General features: G+C 42.8%; 1 protein-coding gene across 14 annotated transcripts in view; it reads right to left on the minus strand.

The window, feature by feature from the left end:
- Window positions 1-18180, minus strand: part of LOC109699702 (uncharacterized) — a 94900-nt gene that overhangs the window by 48578 nt on the left and 28142 nt on the right. For 12 of the 14 annotated variants that reach the window (XM_074070413.1, XM_074070412.1, XM_074070411.1 and 9 more), the window contains 16 exons: window positions 17493-17662; window positions 16537-16588; window positions 15611-15777; window positions 14537-14588; window positions 13821-14035; window positions 12832-12898; window positions 11997-12211; window positions 10914-10974; window positions 9872-10095; window positions 8911-8959; window positions 7955-8130; window positions 7345-7548; window positions 5314-5505; window positions 5067-5222; window positions 1522-1713; window positions 1275-1430 (listed from right to left, as the gene is read on the minus strand). In XM_074070413.1, the coding sequence (XP_073926514.1) occupies window positions 1275-1430; window positions 1522-1713; window positions 5067-5222; window positions 5314-5505; window positions 7345-7548; window positions 7955-8130; window positions 8911-8959; window positions 9872-10095; window positions 10914-10974; window positions 11997-12211; window positions 12832-12898; window positions 13821-14035; window positions 14537-14588; window positions 15611-15777; window positions 16537-16588; window positions 17493-17662 (2348 nt within the window). The remainder of the gene's footprint in view (window positions 1-1274; window positions 1431-1521; window positions 1714-5066; window positions 5223-5313; window positions 5506-7344; window positions 7549-7954; window positions 8131-8910; window positions 8960-9871; window positions 10096-10913; window positions 10975-11996; window positions 12212-12831; window positions 12899-13820; window positions 14036-14536; window positions 14589-15610; window positions 15778-16536; window positions 16589-17492; window positions 17663-18180) is intronic. The other 2 variants (XM_074070401.1, XM_074070404.1) reach the window with 2 other exon arrangements.

Here is an 18180-nt window from a genome sequence, read left to right on the forward strand (position 1 = left end):
TACTAAATTCCACCATGTGCACTTGGAGGAGGTTCTCCATGTACTTTCAGTTCCAAAACAGCTATTATTCTTTTCCGCTCTTGTACTCAAACATTTTGAGCACATGTGCTACTACATGGGTCTCTCCCATCCATCTCCACATTCTACTGTGGCACTAAAATAGTTTTGTTCAGAGGGAAGTACAAATTCAACGGTTAACAGATTCTATGCTTTCTCTATGGCCTGTGCCACACAGCTGGGACAATACCGTCTTGTCAACCTGTCAACAGCTTAAGTCCACGCTCCACAGTTCATGCCACATATTACAGTCACCTGGGAGCTTTTTCAACACACTGATGCCCTAACCACATCCCAGACTATTTCGTGAGCCCCTCCGTTCCTTATTCCTGGCAGCAGGATCTGCACATAGGGAATGGACCACCCCCATTCCATCATCCCATCTCAATCATGCCTGGTTCCTTACCTGCTGGCTCTATGGATTTTGTCATTCCTCATGACAGTTTCAAGCAAATGACCCTCCTGTCATCTGCAGTGGCCTGTCCTGATGCCACTTTGGTCCTGTATTCACAATCAATTTTATTGGGTCTTGATGTAACTGACCCCCGACCCACATCCCTTTGAGTGACTTAAACAAAAGGCTCTCTTAGCCTCAGTCCTCAAGAGTCAATGGGGTTGTATTTAGACTCGAAGCTGGACATGTTAATGGAAACGACAATAAGGAAGAGGAGAGGACAAGGACCACCTAAGTCGTCCTTGATCTGTGCAGATTTGAGGTACTGCCCTTGGCCTCTCCTTATGGACTGACATACCTTTAAAGTTCCACTCAGTGTCCTCCAGTTAACGTCAGAGTTCATGAGATAGAGATACTGACTCCTGATGAAAACATGCACATTGGCAAAGGCCTGGAGATATGGCACTGAAGACAACACTGGCACTAGGGCCTAGCTTTCTCTCACCAATACCCCAGTTTGCAATGTGGGTTTTTGTAATCAGGGCTACATCTCATAATATTGGCACTTTTCATGTGCAGGTCCAATTTAAAAGTTCAGGAACTGACATGGTCTGGTTCCCCAAAGCAAGCACAAGAGGAGAATCCCATGATAGAGAATAGTTTAGGACATGCTCCCAGAGGAAAGCTCCCAGTGGGAGCCTGGGTAGCCGGGAAAACAGACAAAAAAGCCAACAAAGACTGGGGTTCTGGGGAATTAGTTGCTTGTGCATAGCAGGCCAATTGGTGCTCTCATACAGTAATGATAACAACAGTCTGGGCTTACCTAGGGCACTTGAAGTGTCGGGACACCAGTGCTGGGTGGGAACACACTCCACTATACAAACAGGAGATGGAGATGGATGTACAGACCAGGTGGAGGCCCGTGGACATTCGAGGTATGAACACTCAGAGGATACATTAGGTATTGGACAGAACAAACCTTGAGGAGAAAACACAGAAGGAGGATGAGCTCAATCCTCCATGAAGGGTTACAAGGAGTAAGTGCATCCAAGAGACAAAGGGGGAATTACCTGTTTGTTCCAGTTCAGGGAATATGCATACTATTCGGCACCTGCTGAACAGTAGTTTTCTCTGCATGATCTTCCCTTTCAGGACATTTGTGGCATCAATGAGGCCATGTTGAAACCATGGTGTGTAGTCAACTGAGCCTTCGGGAGCATCACCCTCCAGCTCCATTTCAAAGCAGACATCTGAATTCAGCACTGAAAATACAACCACAGACATTGTTCCCTGTGCCCTGACTGGGACAGAAGAGTGTCACCAAGGAAAGAAAGTAAGCTGGGACAACAAAGTCCAAGGCTGGGAGAGGAGGCCTAGAGACACACTTATATTTTCATGATGGCTGATGTTTCTCACGTATCCAGTAATGGTAAGATGGCCAGGAGGCAAAGGTACTTCGAATTTATTAACATATTCAAGAGAAACTGGACTAGCAAAACCCAGCACCTCCCAAGAATATACAGCAAGACAAGGAAATGTCACTGGCCATGGGCTGTGTGATTTTGGGGAGGAAGAGATTTTAATACCAAGCACAATCAAAGTTCAAGGAAAACCCTATGACACAAACTAACTGTGGGAGATTAATCCTGGGAAACTTACAAAATTTGCATAAGGATCTGATATACTTCCCGTATGCACATTCTATTTAGAAAACACACCTGCCACAAACACATAATGTATATGCTCCAGATACAGATTCATTCATTATTCCCATTTGCTGAGGATACAAATACACATGCATTTAATTATCTGATTGCACCACTTCTCACACTGCAAGATGGAGGGATCTTATACAGATTATAATTCTTATTCCACAGAGCTGAAATTAGAAATCGGTGAAAAATGTGGATAAAAAGAGCTTGTGAAAAGCAGATGGCCCGTTAAGACATCAGGAAATGATAGCACTGAGCAATAGAGCAAAGCTGCACACTCTCCCTGCTCCCCAAATGTCCTCTGAGCTGGCTTATTGCTCCGGCATCCACGGAAGGTGAGCAACAGACAGAGTAAATGAGTTAGGCTGCTGAGTATTGTCTGGGCTTGGGGGAAGCCAGTGGCAAGGAAAAGGCATGCCAGATGGATGGCAAGACAGTTAAATGCTCCATGTTATTCACATGGGTAAGGCACTGCATGTCCCCAAAGATGCAGGAGCACTTCCCATAGGAACACTCCAAGTGTATGACTGGGGCCCCTAATCCCAACGACCTTCCACCTCCTGACATCACCACCAGGAAGCGTCCATGGCTCAATGTGTTGTCATTGGAGTGACACTGAGGAAGGATGTGCAAGACCCAGATAAAGTGGACGTGAAGGGTTGAAACCTCAGTCTTAAGAACATCTGGAGCAAATGAGGGGTGGTGGACCAAGCCTTTAATACAAGCTGCATGGGAGGCAGAGACGGAGAGGACTGAGGTCGGAGTGAGACCCCATTTAAGACACCAAGTAAGAAGGGATTTGTGGCGTGCGCCTGCCATCCCAGGCTTTTGGAGCCTATGCAGTGGGAGAGGCCCTGACACAGGGAGGGTCTGGAATTCAAATGCCAGCAATAAGAAAAAGAGAAAGGCAGAAACTATTTGTAAAAGAAATTGTCAAGCACGGAATGGGAACAGTGAAAAGGGCCACTGGCACAAGATCCAAGTCCAGCCTGCCTTTTACTAAAGCGGAGACACTCATTCCTAGGTGCTGAACTTCTAATGAACCCACATGACCACTTGACAAACCTGGAGCAGACCCTTTCCATAAATGTGGATGAAGAGCAAGATGGGTACCTTGCCACACAGGAAAGGTTTGAGAGTGCTTTTCCAAGCAGATCAGGAAAAGCAGAAGAAAGCAGAGTGAGTGGAGAGCAGTGAGTTCAACCACAGCACAACTATTTCTCTACTTTCTGGAAGAAATACCACTCCAGGTCACCTGTAAAGCATTTCTAGGATAAGCTCGAATATCTAGACCCACAGATATTTAAATCAGAAGGCACTGCAGTATGCTGCTGCCTTTTTCCACCTTCAAAGCGCTCCTTCAAAAAACGATCCCTCTCTAGTAGTTCATAGCGTTCTAGAATGGCACAGAAGTGTAAATATAGAACAACTTACTACATTTCACGTTTGAGGTGTGTAATTTTTCCTTCAAGGGAGGACTTTTATTTCAGGAGTTTTGAGGATTTTTGTTTCAGAAAAATCATGGATGAAAAGTAAAACTTTCATATCGTGCTCCCCATCTCCTCACAGGCCTGGCAAGTAAAGGTGGAAAAGGCAAGGCTGCACGTATTATTTGAAAATGAAAAAGAAAATACTAAATTCCACCATGTGCACTTGGAGGAGGTTCTCCATGTACTTTCAGTTCCAAAACAGCTATTATTCTTTTCCGCTCTTGTACTCAAACATTTTGAGCACATGTGCTACTACATGGGTCTCTCCCATCCATCTCCACATTCTACTGTGGCACTAAAATAGTTTTGTTCAGAGGGAAGTACAAATTCAACGGTTAACAGATTCTATGCTTTCTCTATGGCCTGTGCCACACAGCTGGGACAATACCGTCTTGTCAACCTGTCAACAGCTTAAGTCCACGCTCCACAGTTCATGCCACATATTACAGTCACCTGGGAGCTTTTTCAACACACTGATGCCCTAACCACATCCCAGACTATTTCGTGAGCCCCTCCGTTCCTTATTCCTGGCAGCAGGATCTGCACATAGGGAATGGACCACCCCCATTCCATCATCCCATCTCAATCATGCCTGGTTCCTTACCTGCTGGCTCTATGGATTTTGTCATTCCTCATGACAGTTTCAAGCAAATCACTCTCGTGTCATCTGCAGTGGCCTGGCCTGATGCAAACTTTGGTGCTGTATTCACAACCAATTTCATTGGGTCTTGATGTAACTGACCCCTGACCTACAACCCTTTGAGTGACTTAAACAAAAGGCTCTCTTAGCCTCAGTCCTCAAGAGTCAATGGGGTTGTATTTTAGACTTGAAGCTGGACATGTTAATGGAAACGACAATAAGGAAGAGGAGAGGACAAGGACCGCCTAAGTCATCCTTGATCTATGGAGGTTTGGAGTTGTGCCCTTGGCATCACCTTTTGGACTGACATACCTTTAAGGTTCCACTCAGTGTTTTACAGCTAATGTGAGAGTTCATGAAATGGAGATAGTGACTCCTGATCAAACCATGCACATTGCCAAAGTTTTGGAGAAATGGTGTGGATGACAATATTGGCACTAGGGCCTACCTTTCTCTCACCAATACCCCAGTTTGTAATGTAGTTTTTTGTAATCAGGGCTACTTCTCATCACATTAGCACTCTTCATATGCAGGTCCAATTTAAGAATTCAGGAACTGACATGGTCTGGTTCCCAAAAGCAGCAGAAGAGGAGAATCGCACACTAGAGATTGGTTTAGGGTTTGTTCCCAGAGGAAAGTGGCAGTGGGAGCCTGGGTAGCTGGGGAGACAGACAAAAAGCCAACCAAGACTGGGGTTCTGGGGAAATAGTTGCATGTGCTTAGCAGGCCAGAGATGCTCTCATACAGTAATGGTAACAACAGGTTGGGCTTACCTCGGGCACTTAAAGTGTCAGGACACCAGCGCTGCTTGGGAACACAGTCCTCAGTACAAACAGGAGATGGAGATGGATGACCAGACCAGGTGGAGGCCCATGGAAATTCGAGGTATGGATACACAGAGGTTACATGGGCTGTTGGACAGGACAAACCTTTAGGAGAAAACAGAGTAGGAGGATGAACTCAATCGTATATGAAGGGTCACAAGGAGTAAGTGCATCCAAGAGCCACAGGTGGGATTACCTGTCTGTTCCAGTTCAGCGAATCTGCATACTATGCGGCACCTGCTGAACAGTAGTTTTCTCTTCAGGATCTTCCATTTCCTGACATTTGTGACATCAGTGAGGCTGTGTTGAAACCCTGGTTTGTGGTCAACTGAGCCTTTGGGAGCATCATCCTCCAGCTTCATTTCAAAGCGGGCGCCTAAATTCAGCTCTGAAAATACAACCACAGACATTGTTCCCTATGCCCTGATTTGGACAAAACAGTGTCATCATGGAAAGAAAGTAAGCTGGGACAACAGAGTTCATGGCTGAAAGAGGAGGCCTATTGACACACTTATATTTTCATGATTGCTGATGTTTCTCACATATCCAGTAAACTAAGATGTCCAGGAGGCAAAAGTACTTTCAATTTTTAACATATTCAAGAGAAATTGGACTAGTAATACCAAGTACCTCCCAAGAATATATGGCAAGACAAGGAAATGACACTGGCACTGATTTTGGAGAGAAAGAGATTTTAATACCAAGCAAAATCAAATTTCAAGGAAAACCCTATGACAGAAACTAACTGGGGGAGGTTAATCCTGCAAAACTTACAAAACTTGCATACATATCTGATATACTTCCTGTATGCTCATTCTGTTTAGAAAACACACCTCCCACAAACACATAATTTGTATGGTCCAGATACAGGCTTCATTCATTATTCACATTTGCTTAGGATAGAATGTACATGCATTTAATTATCTGATTTCACCACTTCTTACACTGTACAATGGAGGGATCTTATACAAGGTTATAATCCCTATTCCACAGAGCTGAAATTAGAAATCGTTGAGAAATGTGAGAAGAAAGTGGATAAAAAGAGCTTGTGGAAAGCAGGTGGCTTTTTAAGCATCAGGCTTTCTCTATGGTCTGTGCCATACCTTTGGGAAAATTCTGTCTTCTGAACCTGCAAACAGCATAAATCAGTGATCAACAATTCATGACACATGTTAGTCTCTTGTGTTCTTTTTTAAAACACTGATGCCCAAAGCACATCCCAGACATTTTACAGAAGTCTGTAGACTTCTTCATGGCAGCATGATCTGGGATAGGGAACAGGCCACTGATTCTCATCTCATGGCCCCATCTGTCATCCTTATCTACCGGCATAATGGATTTTCCAATCCTTTTGTCAATTTCAAGCAAATTCCTCTCTTGTTAATTACACTGGCCTGATGAAAGGCTTGTCCTGTATCCACAATCAAATTGGGTCTTCATATAATTGGCCCTGGAGTCACTTCTCATTGTTATTTAAATAAATTGTGCAAGTACTGCCTTTGGTTTCTATTTTGGTCTCGTGTTGCATTACAGTGCCATTTAATATCCTCTAGTTGACTTCAGAGTCTATGAATTACAGACCTTGAGTTCTGGAAAATCCTTGCATATTGACACAGGGCTTACACATGGACCTAAAGACAACAATGACTCCAGGCCAGTATATATCTCCCGCCTATACTCCTGTTTGTAATTTAGTTTTTGCAATCAGGGTACCTTCTCATTAATTTTAGTAATTTTCATTTGCATGTCTAATTGAAGACTTAGGGAATGACTTAGCCTGGTTTCCCAAATACGGCAGAATAGACTCTGCATAAGTGATTTATAATGGGTGTGCTCCCAGAGGAAAGGGCCAGGGGAGCTAGGGCAGCTGGGAGTTGAAGGCTAAAAGCCACGAATGTGTGGTGTTTCCAAGAAATCACATATAATCAGCAGCCAAAGAAATGGTCTTCATACAATGAGTGTAACAACTGGCTGAGCTTCCCTGTGGCAGTTATAGTATCAAGACAGCAGTAGTGGTTAGAAATAAAGTTCAGAGAACAAATAGGAGATGAAGATGGAAGGGCCTGCAGAGTGGCTCCCAATGGAAATTTGAGGTAAGCACAGACAGAGGTTACATTAGCTGTTGGACAGAACAAATGCTGAAGGGAAAACACAGTAGGCAGTGAGCTCAACCCAACATAGAGTGCCTTAAGGACTACGTGCATCTGAGAGCCACCGGGGTGATTACCTTTGTAACCTGGGCCAGGGAATCTGCATGCTATTCTCCACTTGCTGAGTAATGGTTTTCCTTTGATAATTTTCTCTTTCAGGACACTTGCAGCCTCAATGAAGCCATCTTGAATCACACGTGTGTTTTCAACTGAACCTTCAGGAGTATCACCCTCCTTTGTGGCAGGTTTCCTCATTTGAAAGGAGGCATCGGAATTCACTTCTGAAAATAAAAATACAATCATTGTTATCTATGACCTTATTGGGATGTAAGAGGGTCTTCAAATTAAGATAGTAGGCTAGGAGGGTAAAATGGTCTAAGGATAAGATGGCCCCTTCAGACAGGTCCGACACACCCTTGCTGCTAACAGGCTCATGGCTCATTATTCCCTCCCCAATCTGCTGCCTATGGATCTCTGGCCTCCCTCAGGACCTGGCTAAGAAAGACCTGGCCTGCCACAAGGAAGACAGCAAAGCTCTAGAGCCACCTGACCTCTCATCTTTCCTGAACCAAAATGGGCCTCATAGGTGGCCTATGAACAAACTTCAGCTCAGACAGGATGGGAGCACTGGAATGGGGGTTCCCTTGGGAGACCAGCTGTGTTTACTGCATTGTCAGGAGTACTCACTGTCTTGATTCAGAGCAGGACTGACTTTAGGCCCATCCAAAGGCAGGGCACTGCCTCTGAGAAGTTCTTGTGAGTCCAATAAATATGGAGGAGTAAAAGGGTGGAAATACTGTTCACCTAATGAATCTGTGAAGACTTCTTTCACTTTATCCTCCTGCAGATGACTGGTATGTCTACTGAGATCAGGAAGAACAAAAAATGAATTCAAGATGGATTATACACCACAGCAACCCAGCTAGTCCTGATCAGAAGCTTATAGGTGGAGCCCAATAGTATGGAGCTCTCTTTTCAAAAGGGACAAAGGAAACCATTGTCCTCTGACTTCAGCACAGCTTGATTGCCATGGACATAAGAGAGTGGCAGAGAGACAGAGATTGAGTGCAGTTCTGGATCAGTGCACTGGGCAGCTAACAAGCTGATGAGGAAGGAGACCGAGCTTCACCTGAACGTGCAGAGGACACAGCCAAGGAGAACCACGATGGTGGGTGGACCTTCTTCATAAATGACACTGAATTTTACATACAGCTGTCCAGTGAATTTGGACTCCATCAATATGGACTCCCAGTGAACTTATGCCTTCTAGGCCCTTTTCTATCAATAGTGGGATGTGACAGGACTATTTACATTTCATGGCATATCTGTGCATGACCTGGGGCCAACAGTGCAGAAAAGAGATGTGCATCTCATCCTGATTTTAGCCTTACAAAGGGAACAAGGGATTTCTTTCAGTGTGAGAAGTCCTGCGACTGCTTCCTTCTCCTTGGTCACTCACTCTACAAGTAGGTAACCTTGCTAATGGGTTATGTCATCTTGGTTGAGTGAGTGACATCACTATACCTCACCAGTCTTTATCTTCAGTGAGGAAATCTGCAGCTATTTTCACCTATATATGTTTACAGCCCTCCTGCTGCCAATATGTTAACCTTGCTTTTTAATCCCTAATCTTTCAACATTACCTGGAAACCAGTGACTCTTCTTCATCATCATCTTCACCATTACGATTTTCTGTAAAAAAGTACAGGCATGTCCAGAGTCATGAAAGAGTTCTACCTGACCTATTTCAGTGGCTTATCTGAGCATTCAGCTATAAATCATGTAAGTATGAGTTTAGAATGCACTTGGAAAACTGTACTCAATGATCTCATATGCTGACTTTGGTAATAGGGAGATAAATACAATCGAAGTACCATATGGACAAGTAGGAAAAATCATACCAAAACACTCTTTTGTAAAATGAATTTACACTAATAAAGAATCCAAGTAGCATCCAAAGAAAAAGAATGATATGGTCTGTGACAATATGCAGAATACCCTGAGTTGATGGATCATTATTACGGCATGCTGGTGTTTAATTGGGCAAAGTTAAAGTATATTTTGGTCTCCTGATCACTGGATACTTGCCCATTTTCTTCTGGATTTATCTAGCTATGTCTTTCTTCCTTCTACAATGCTATTGCAAAGCTTTAGGAGCACTGAAGTGTTTTATTCTCACTTAAGTGTGTGCACTTGTTCACACTCCCTCATTTGATCTTTACAACTAGGAAGCAAAACATGATTTGTTCCATTTTACAGATGAGAATGCTGAAATCTAGAAAGGATAAATCAGCCACTTGGCTACAGTCATGAAGTGAGTGCTCAGGCAAATATGGGAAGCTTTCATTCTTAGTCCAGGCTCTCAGTACTCTCAGAATCTGCTTCCTGTCCTTGATCACTTGATGGATGCATCTTAGGCCCCAAAAGCAGCTGCCACCCTTCATGGATGACAGAGAAAACTGTCATACTTCCAGGCTTTGTGCACCCTCCCATGACCTCACTTATGACTGGAAACCAGGACAGCTGGTAAAAGGTTACTACTGAGGTTGTGGAGTGTCCTCTGAGCTGGGAACCTTGGTACACTCAGGGCTGTGGCCAATGTACCTGCACCTTTCTTGTAGACAAAGGGCTCAACCAGCCTGGACCACTCAGTCAGCTGCTCTCCATGGTCCTGTCTCTGGTGGTTGTTGGGGATTTTCTGTGTGAAGAGGTCCTTGAGATGCTGACTGGGGGAGAAGTAGGTCTCTCTTTCTTCCAGCAGTAGTAGTAACTGCTGGAGCAACTGAGTCACCTCTCCCACCTGAACTTCAGCCAGGACATCTTTGTTCCTAAGGTGGGATAGAAGAAATTGTTAAAGTAGAAATAGTATAATCAGAGATTATATATTAATATATATATATTATATATATTATATATATATAATAATATATAATTATATATATAATATATAATATATATTATATATTATTATATATATTAATTATTATAATATATATTATATATATATAATAATATATAATTTATATATATATAATATATATAATATATATTATATATTAATAAATATATAATTATATATATATATTAATAGTATAATAAGAGATTTCTGTCAGAATAATCCCAAAGTGTCTTTCAGGTGTAATTCTGACTCATTCCTTGGTGAACTGTGCCTTTCTCTATAATTATATTCTGTATTCAGTGATTCAGTGGAAACATGCTCTTGAGCTATTTATAGACCCCTGGAAGTATTGTGACTTCTAGGCACATTTTTCTTAATGTTAGGGCAGGAAAAAAACTTTTATTTTTGTGGGGGCTTTTCATTTGTTTGGCTGTGAAATGAATGCCAACAAGTGAAAGTGAACAATGCAGAAAATAGATGCACCTCTAGATCTTAAGGAGTTAGAAGAGAACATGTCTTCTTTGAATGCAGGATATTCCTTACCCTGCTTGGGTTCGATCTGGATGAGACAGACTGCAAAATGCAGAACAGATAATGCTTACAGGCTGAGTAAATGAAACCAGAGTAACAGCAGCTTTTCTTTACCCCTGCCTCACGTATGGCTACCTTTGGCTTCTTGTATGATCTTCAGGGGTAGCTCTCCATAGTTTTCATTATCAATACCTTCCCCTGATCTCTGGTTTTTACCTGGAGTCCAATTCTGATGGTACTTGTTCTTCATCATCATCATCCTCATCTTCAAGGTTTTCTACAATCAAATTCAAACAAGCTCACTTAGATATTAGGTAGTTCTACTCGAGCATTAGAAGTACAGTGGCTTATCTTGGCACAGAGACATAAATTATCTATGTGTGAATTCAGAAGTGCCTCATGTTTGTCTTTAAAGAGATGCATGCCATGACATTCTAACCCATGAAGTGAGTGGCCACAATCTAAGGGACCTCCATAATGGCATGCTCTACATTTAATTTGGCAAAGAAAGAAAAATGTCTTTTGTTATCCAGATCCACACTGGATCTGGAGAATCCAGCTACCATCAGGCCTTTCCAGTTATACCTCCCACTGGAACATAGCTGGTCCTGAGGTTCAGTGGATCTACCATGGCTCTCAAATCAAACCAACTACCTTCTCTAGGAAGAGGAAAAATAGCCCTATTCCATGTCTCTCCATATATCTAGGGATTTCACTGGTTCCTTCATGCCTGCTTTGTCATTTGTTCAGACATATTACTTATTAAATATTCCAGTATCCAGCATTCCACTGCCATATTCTACTACATCAGGTCCCTACTCCAACCAGTGACTTTGTCCTACTATACGTATACTCATGAATAGTACTTATTCCAATGCTACAACTACCCATAACACATATGTTGAACATGTTAGAGATGAGGAAACAGAAATCCAGGAAGCAAAATCACCTCTTGCCCACAATACATCAGGGTGAGGATACCTGGAAAGCTTCCATTCCCATCCCAAGGTCTTTTCTAAGCATCTGCCTGTCATACCCTCCTTTCTGTGGGGTTGCTGATAGATGCTACCTGTGTCCAAACACCACTTTCCATCAGGGAGCACAGCAGCATTGAAATACACTGCCATCTACCCAGTGCATTTCTTCTCTCCTCAAACTGAGGCAGTTCTGCTCTGTCAAGGATCCAAATGAAATGTAGATAGCAGGAGAGCCAGAAAAAGCATCATTTTCTAATGGAGTCTCATGTGAGCGGAGCACAGGGGAGCAGCTCAGTGGAAAGCGGGGCTGTGGCCTCCTCACCTGGGCAGAGCCTGCGGGCTAGGCACTGTGCCAGCCTACACCCCTCAGCCAGCTGCTCTCGGGGGTTCTGCCCCTCCTGGCTGTCAAAGTCGTCCTGGGTGAAAAGTTCGTTAACATGCTGACTGAGGAAGGAGGCGGCCTCTCTACCTTCCTGCAACTTCTGCCTTAACTGGGTCAAGTCTCGTGCCTGAACTTGAATTAGAGAATTGAGTTCCCTAAGGTGGATATAGAAGGGAAAATTAAGTTAGAACAAAACGAATAACACATTATTAGGACTTTCACAGATATTACTATGAGAATGTCCTTTGAAGATATAATTCTGGTACATTTTGGGCAACTATATGTAAGTTTTTAAATGTTAAATACAATATTCTGGGCAGCTCCTAGAGCCTTTCAAAAACCCAGAGTTCTTGTATTTCATGGGTTTCTTTTACTATGGTTTTTCTATATACATATAAACGTATATATGTTTATATGTATACATCACATATGCATTTATACTTATGTATGTATGTTTTATAGAGAGATAGAGATAAATACTACACACGCACACATCTAACTTCCTTTCTTGCTGGTAACTGCCTGTCAGTGACCTAGATGCAATATGGAACCAGGCATGAATCTCACCTGGCCATTTTTACCATACATATGAGAAAGGAGTCTGAGAGAACAGAAAATCCCCTGAGACTGATTCAATCAACCCTACAAGTACCAGAAAGAGAATATATGTGGTTGACTGGGTGAATGAAATTTGTTAAATCTGTATGTTTAAACTGGCATCATGAATGTGACTACATCATTCTTTTTCCTTTCAACAACTCTCTCCATATTTCACCTGTCTGTATCATTCATTTTTGACAGTGGTTCCTTTTCTTTTTTTTCTTCTTCATTTTCATGATTTTCTGCAAATTCAGAAAAGACAAGTCAGACATAGTTCTGTGTCTCCCTGGTCCTCCTGACATGGTGACATAAATATTTGTGAATAATTTTAAAGTGCACTGAGAGAATTGCACTGAATGGTACCACATTTAGTCTTTAATGAAACTGTCTAGCTTACTTTTATGATCCTTCAGAAAAAGCATCAGTGACCTGGTGAATCCCATCCTGGAATTCTGTCTAAAACTGTGGGAAAGTTTAAAATGCCTTTGGCTCCCTTGGTCACCAGATCCTTGTCTGGCTTCCTTCTGGACTCATCCATCTGTATCCCACCTCCCGCCACAAATCGGGAGCCTGGCACAGACTCTTATGTATTGACGCGGTTCTCATACGGGGTCAACTCCTATCTCTGAAAAGGTCATAGTTGATCCTGTCCCAAGCCCCTTACCCATCTCAGCACCACAGGGGACTGCCAAGTCAGCCTCTGCTGTGTTATCCTGGAAAGTCCTCTGTGTGAAAAGTTTTTCACTGTAGACCAACATTCCCACCACCAAGTTCCTCTGCATCAAGTTCTTTGCATAACCCCACCCACAATGGCTGTATCGTTTTTGAAGTGTATTCACAAATATTCCCATGTTTATTGCTACAGCTACGTTACAAAACATCTGTCATCACATCATAGAGGAAGAAACAGAACAGAAGGAAGGAGAACTCAATCACGTGCCTCTGAGAAAATCACTCTGCTTCCACAGCTTCCTTCCCTCCAAAACCATGTCTCCTGCTACCCCAGAGCACTTCTCCTCTACCTTCCCAACCACACAAGACTGATCTTCACACCACTCCAAGAGAGATGTGAAAGGATAAGCTTTGAAAAAAGAGATGCAGAGTGTCCTGTGAACTGGAGACCTTGTAGCAGCTCTGAGATATCAGGACCTGTGGCCACCTCACCTGCACTGAGCTTACACACAAGGCGCTCCACCAGACTGCGCCCCTCATCCAGCTGCTCTCGAAAGCCCTGTGTTTGGTAGAAGTCAGGGTCTTTCTGGGTGAGGAGATCCTTTAAATGCTGGCTAAGAGACAAGGAAGTATCTCTTCCTTCCTGTAATTGCTGGCGTAATTGGGTCAGCTCTCGAGCCTGATCATGAATTAGGGCACAGTGTTTCCTAAGGTAGGTAGAAATGAAACATCAGAGTAGAAATGAGTGATTATAAGTGACAAGGCCTTTGAGATAAGAGTTCTCAGAATACAATCCAGAGTAGCCTTACAGAAAGCAATGGATCACATGTTGAGTGTTTAGTGCAAAATTTTTTGAATACTTAGAACAAAAACAAGTGAATTCATCTTTTTCCTTGAAAAACCTGTGAAAGAGCTAAGGAGTAAAATGCAGAGAACAGGTGTGCATCCCTTTCTTATTTAGATCATTCAGTGGGGACTACTACCATACATGTGTGACTATTGAAAGCCAGTTTGCTCATATGAACTCTATTTTTATTTAAAAAATAATTAGAAATGATTTTCAATCTGAGAAAATCAAAGAAGGGAACCAAAATATTTTAAGCATACACTTTGTGGTTGGCTAATTGCAGATCTGTTTTCTCCTGGGATCTGCAGGTGAGATGTCCATTCACCTTACATACCATTAACAGTCCTTGGAAATCACTTACCTGGAAGCCTTTACCTCTTGTCCTTCACCAGCTTTGCAAACAATTTTGTTTTCTGAAAATACAATCAGATGGAAAGAGTCATCTTACATTGCTACATTGCTACTGCTTTACCTGCTGCAAACACAGGGACATAAATGTTCTATGTTGAACTGGGATATTCTGAGAGGACCACTGGAGTTGACCTTGGGATGAACTCTAGGAGTAGCTGGCTCTGTTTTCCTGACCATTGCATAGACAGTCCTGTTTGCATACATCATCAACATGTATCCACTGCCTGAACACTGGAAAACAGTTGAGTATGCATTTTCCCTCCAGAGATCATGGAGGACTTGCCTAGCTGTCTTCTGAAGCTCTTGCCTAACTTGTCCAATCAGACACCTTCCTTTTCACTAGCTCTGATGGCAATGGACACTGAGATTGATTGAGGTGAAATATACAAACTGCTGCAAAGGAAAGAATACTGGGAGCTCTCCAGGGCACAAGATCTTTGCTATTCATCTAGGTTTGGGGTACCAGGATGCAGCCTTGCCCACAGAGAAAATCCCATACACAAGCAATGATAGTGCAAGGATGTTCAGGTACTCAGAGGAATGGTTAAGGAGGACAATCAGGAGGAGATGGACTGGAGTCTAGAGATCAGCAGTCTCAGTAACATCTCCAGAAGTATAGGTAAGACTACCATCCTCCTTGGGCAACTACAAATACTGAAGGAACACTGTTCAAAAATGATATTTAACAAAACAACTGAAGAAGAGATGAGATGACCCATTATAAAACAGAAAGTGGGATTCACTCACTCTCCTCACCCTGGCTTGCACGGTCCCCACATCCTGCATTTGCCATGTGGAACAAGGTGAGAGAGGTATGGCCTGAAACCAAGAAGAGTATAAGCTGTCTGATGTGCCTTATGTCTGTACTTAAAACTCAGACCTAGAATTTGACTGAAACCCAGGTGTAGATGCAGGGTGTGCAGCAGAGAGGGCTCTCTACCACACAGAAGGCTGAGATAAAGAATAAGGAATCTACATGGGAGACCACTGAGAGACTTATTCTCTTTGCACTGGGTGTACTCACCAGACGGAGTCATGGAAGAGCATACCAGGTCCTCCTCAGATAGGAATACTGGACCGTTGGGAGGCTGGTGGAACTCAGTCAGGTCACTGCAACTGGAATGCACCAAATACCGCTCATCCAATGAGTCCTGCAGCACTGCTGTAATACTCCTGTCCTCTTGCACCTCTCTGCTGAGCCCAGTGTGTGAGGAGAAGAGAATGTTAAACAATGAAATTTTGGACTTGACAACTTCTCACTTGTACCTGATGGGTAACCTAAATGAGTGGTCATAGAAGGCAGAAAGAAGAAAGCAAAAAAAAATCCCCTCTGACTAAGGCAGAGTGAGACCATCAAGGGAGTTGGAGAACAGTGTGCGAGTGTGTGTGTCGGGGGGGTTTTGAGCGGAGCAGCTGCTCAATGCACTGGTCAGATAACATGCTGGTGAGGAAGGAGACTCAACCACCCTGTATGGTGCAAGCACAGCATCCACAGCATGGGAACCACAGAAGTTGCATTTTGCTCCACTTGCAGGGGTCCAGTGAAGAGAGCTTCCTGATATGGGGATTCCAGGCTTTCTTCATTCACTATTATGTTTAGATGATAGTTTTTTTTATCTCATTACCTCTACTTTCTATGGAATCCCAGACAACCAACTGCTCAGGAAGAGTAGGTACATCTCCTCCCAATTCCCTAACACAGAGAGTAAAGGGGTTCACCCTGATTGCAGGAAAACCTGGGTTTAGTTCACCTTGGGTTTGCCTGACCCAAGGTTAGTAAACTTGGAAAAGTAATACAAGGTGGAAACTAATAGAAGAGCCATCAAGAAAATAAGGCCATTTCAAGCTAGCAGAAAGAATGAAATAGATATATTCAGCCCATTCTGCTTTTCCTTGGACATGAGCTGTCCAGGTGACACCACTGCATAATAGCCATTGATTTCACATCACCTGAAGAACACAGGCTCTTCCTCTTCTTTTTGCTTCTGATCATGTTGAGTTCCTGAAAAATACATGCAGACAGAAACAGACAAAATAAAGACTTTTGTTATGACCCATTATACTATGCCAATTTAAGCAAATGGATGTAAGTATTCTTGCTGTGAGAACAGGATACCTTAATAGGAATACCAAAAAGTCTTTAGATTTTTTCCTCTGAGAAATGGAAAGGTTTCTTTCCCTTGATCATGGGGAAAGTTGTCCGTGAGCTGCTCAAATAATATCACAGTGCTCTCTGTCCTGAATCTGGTGATAAGTTACAACTGTTGTTTATCCCAGTGAGCAGAAATGCCTCAATAGTGGCTTTCTAGAAATGTTTCTGCAAGATTTAGCCCTTATCCCATCAGGTACTCTGGTTGTTCTTGATGGAGTTCAGATCATATATCAAGACTAAACTGATGGATGGAATCTATAGACCCTTAGGGAGAAAAGGCTTCTGATGCTACAAAGAACAAAATACTTTATGTTCAAGGGGATGGAGAGTCATGGCACATGCCATGCCTTCAGGAATACTTCTAAACACAGACAAGAAGTGTTTGCATGCTGGTAGTTATATGGCACCTTATTGTTGACAAGGCAACCTATAGAGAGGAGACAGACTGAGGCTTGTAGTTGAGAAGCCATAACAACAGTTATCTCCAATGATGTAGTCAAGAGTACAAGAGAACCAGCCTGTTTGGATGGTCAAAGTACACTGTTCAGTATCAACAATTTGCAAGAATATTACAGGAGAGACTAACTGTTCCAACTTAAACAATGAGCTCAGGCATCAGTGATGGCTGTGTCTATTTATAGTCTCTTCAACCTTCCCTGTCTGGTTCATTTGTGTTCACCACTCTGAAATTTCCATTGCACCTCCAGAAATGTGGTTGGCATGAATGCAGCTCTCTTTATAAGCTAATGCTTACCAACTGAATCCAGAGAAGATTGTCCATGGTCATCCAACAGAACAGCAGTGATGCTCAGAGGATGGTGGGTGTCAGACAGGTCATGACAACTACAGGAAGTCTTAAGACATTCATCCAATGAGTTCTTAAGAGCTTCTTTAACTCTCTCCTCCTGTCCCTCTCTGCTCAGCCTGGTGGGATAGAATGTGATTAAAATTAAGAGGATGAGATAAAAGATTCCCAGGTGCTCTGACAGTCATAAGGGAATAGTAACTTATGGTTCGGACACACCCATCAACACAAAGAAAACAATCCCCCAGGAGGAGGATGCCTTGATGGCAGGAGACAGGAGGAGGAGCTAAGAGCACTGACTGGACAATGAGCTGATGAAGGCTTTTCAATTCCCCCCACATGCTATATGATGCATAGCATACACAGACAGATCTAATAGTGGCTTAACATTTCTATAAGTTATGCTGACTTTTAAATCAAGCAATACAGTCAGTGCTCCCAAGACACTGTAGATTCCAAGAATCTTAGGCATTTTATGACTCTTTGTGTACAGAGTGACACTACAATTTTCTTTCTGGTCTGGTTAGATTCCTCGCAATGAAATCTTGGCCAACAGGGTAAGACCAACCATACAGAAACTAGATATGCATCTGATTGTTAATATATCCATCCAGAGGAGAGGTAGATTTTGTGAGTT

Source organism: Castor canadensis, chromosome 4, assembly GCF_047511655.1.
Source record: "Castor canadensis chromosome 4, mCasCan1.hap1v2, whole genome shotgun sequence".
NCBI lineage: Eukaryota > Metazoa > Chordata > Mammalia > Rodentia > Castoridae > Castor > Castor canadensis.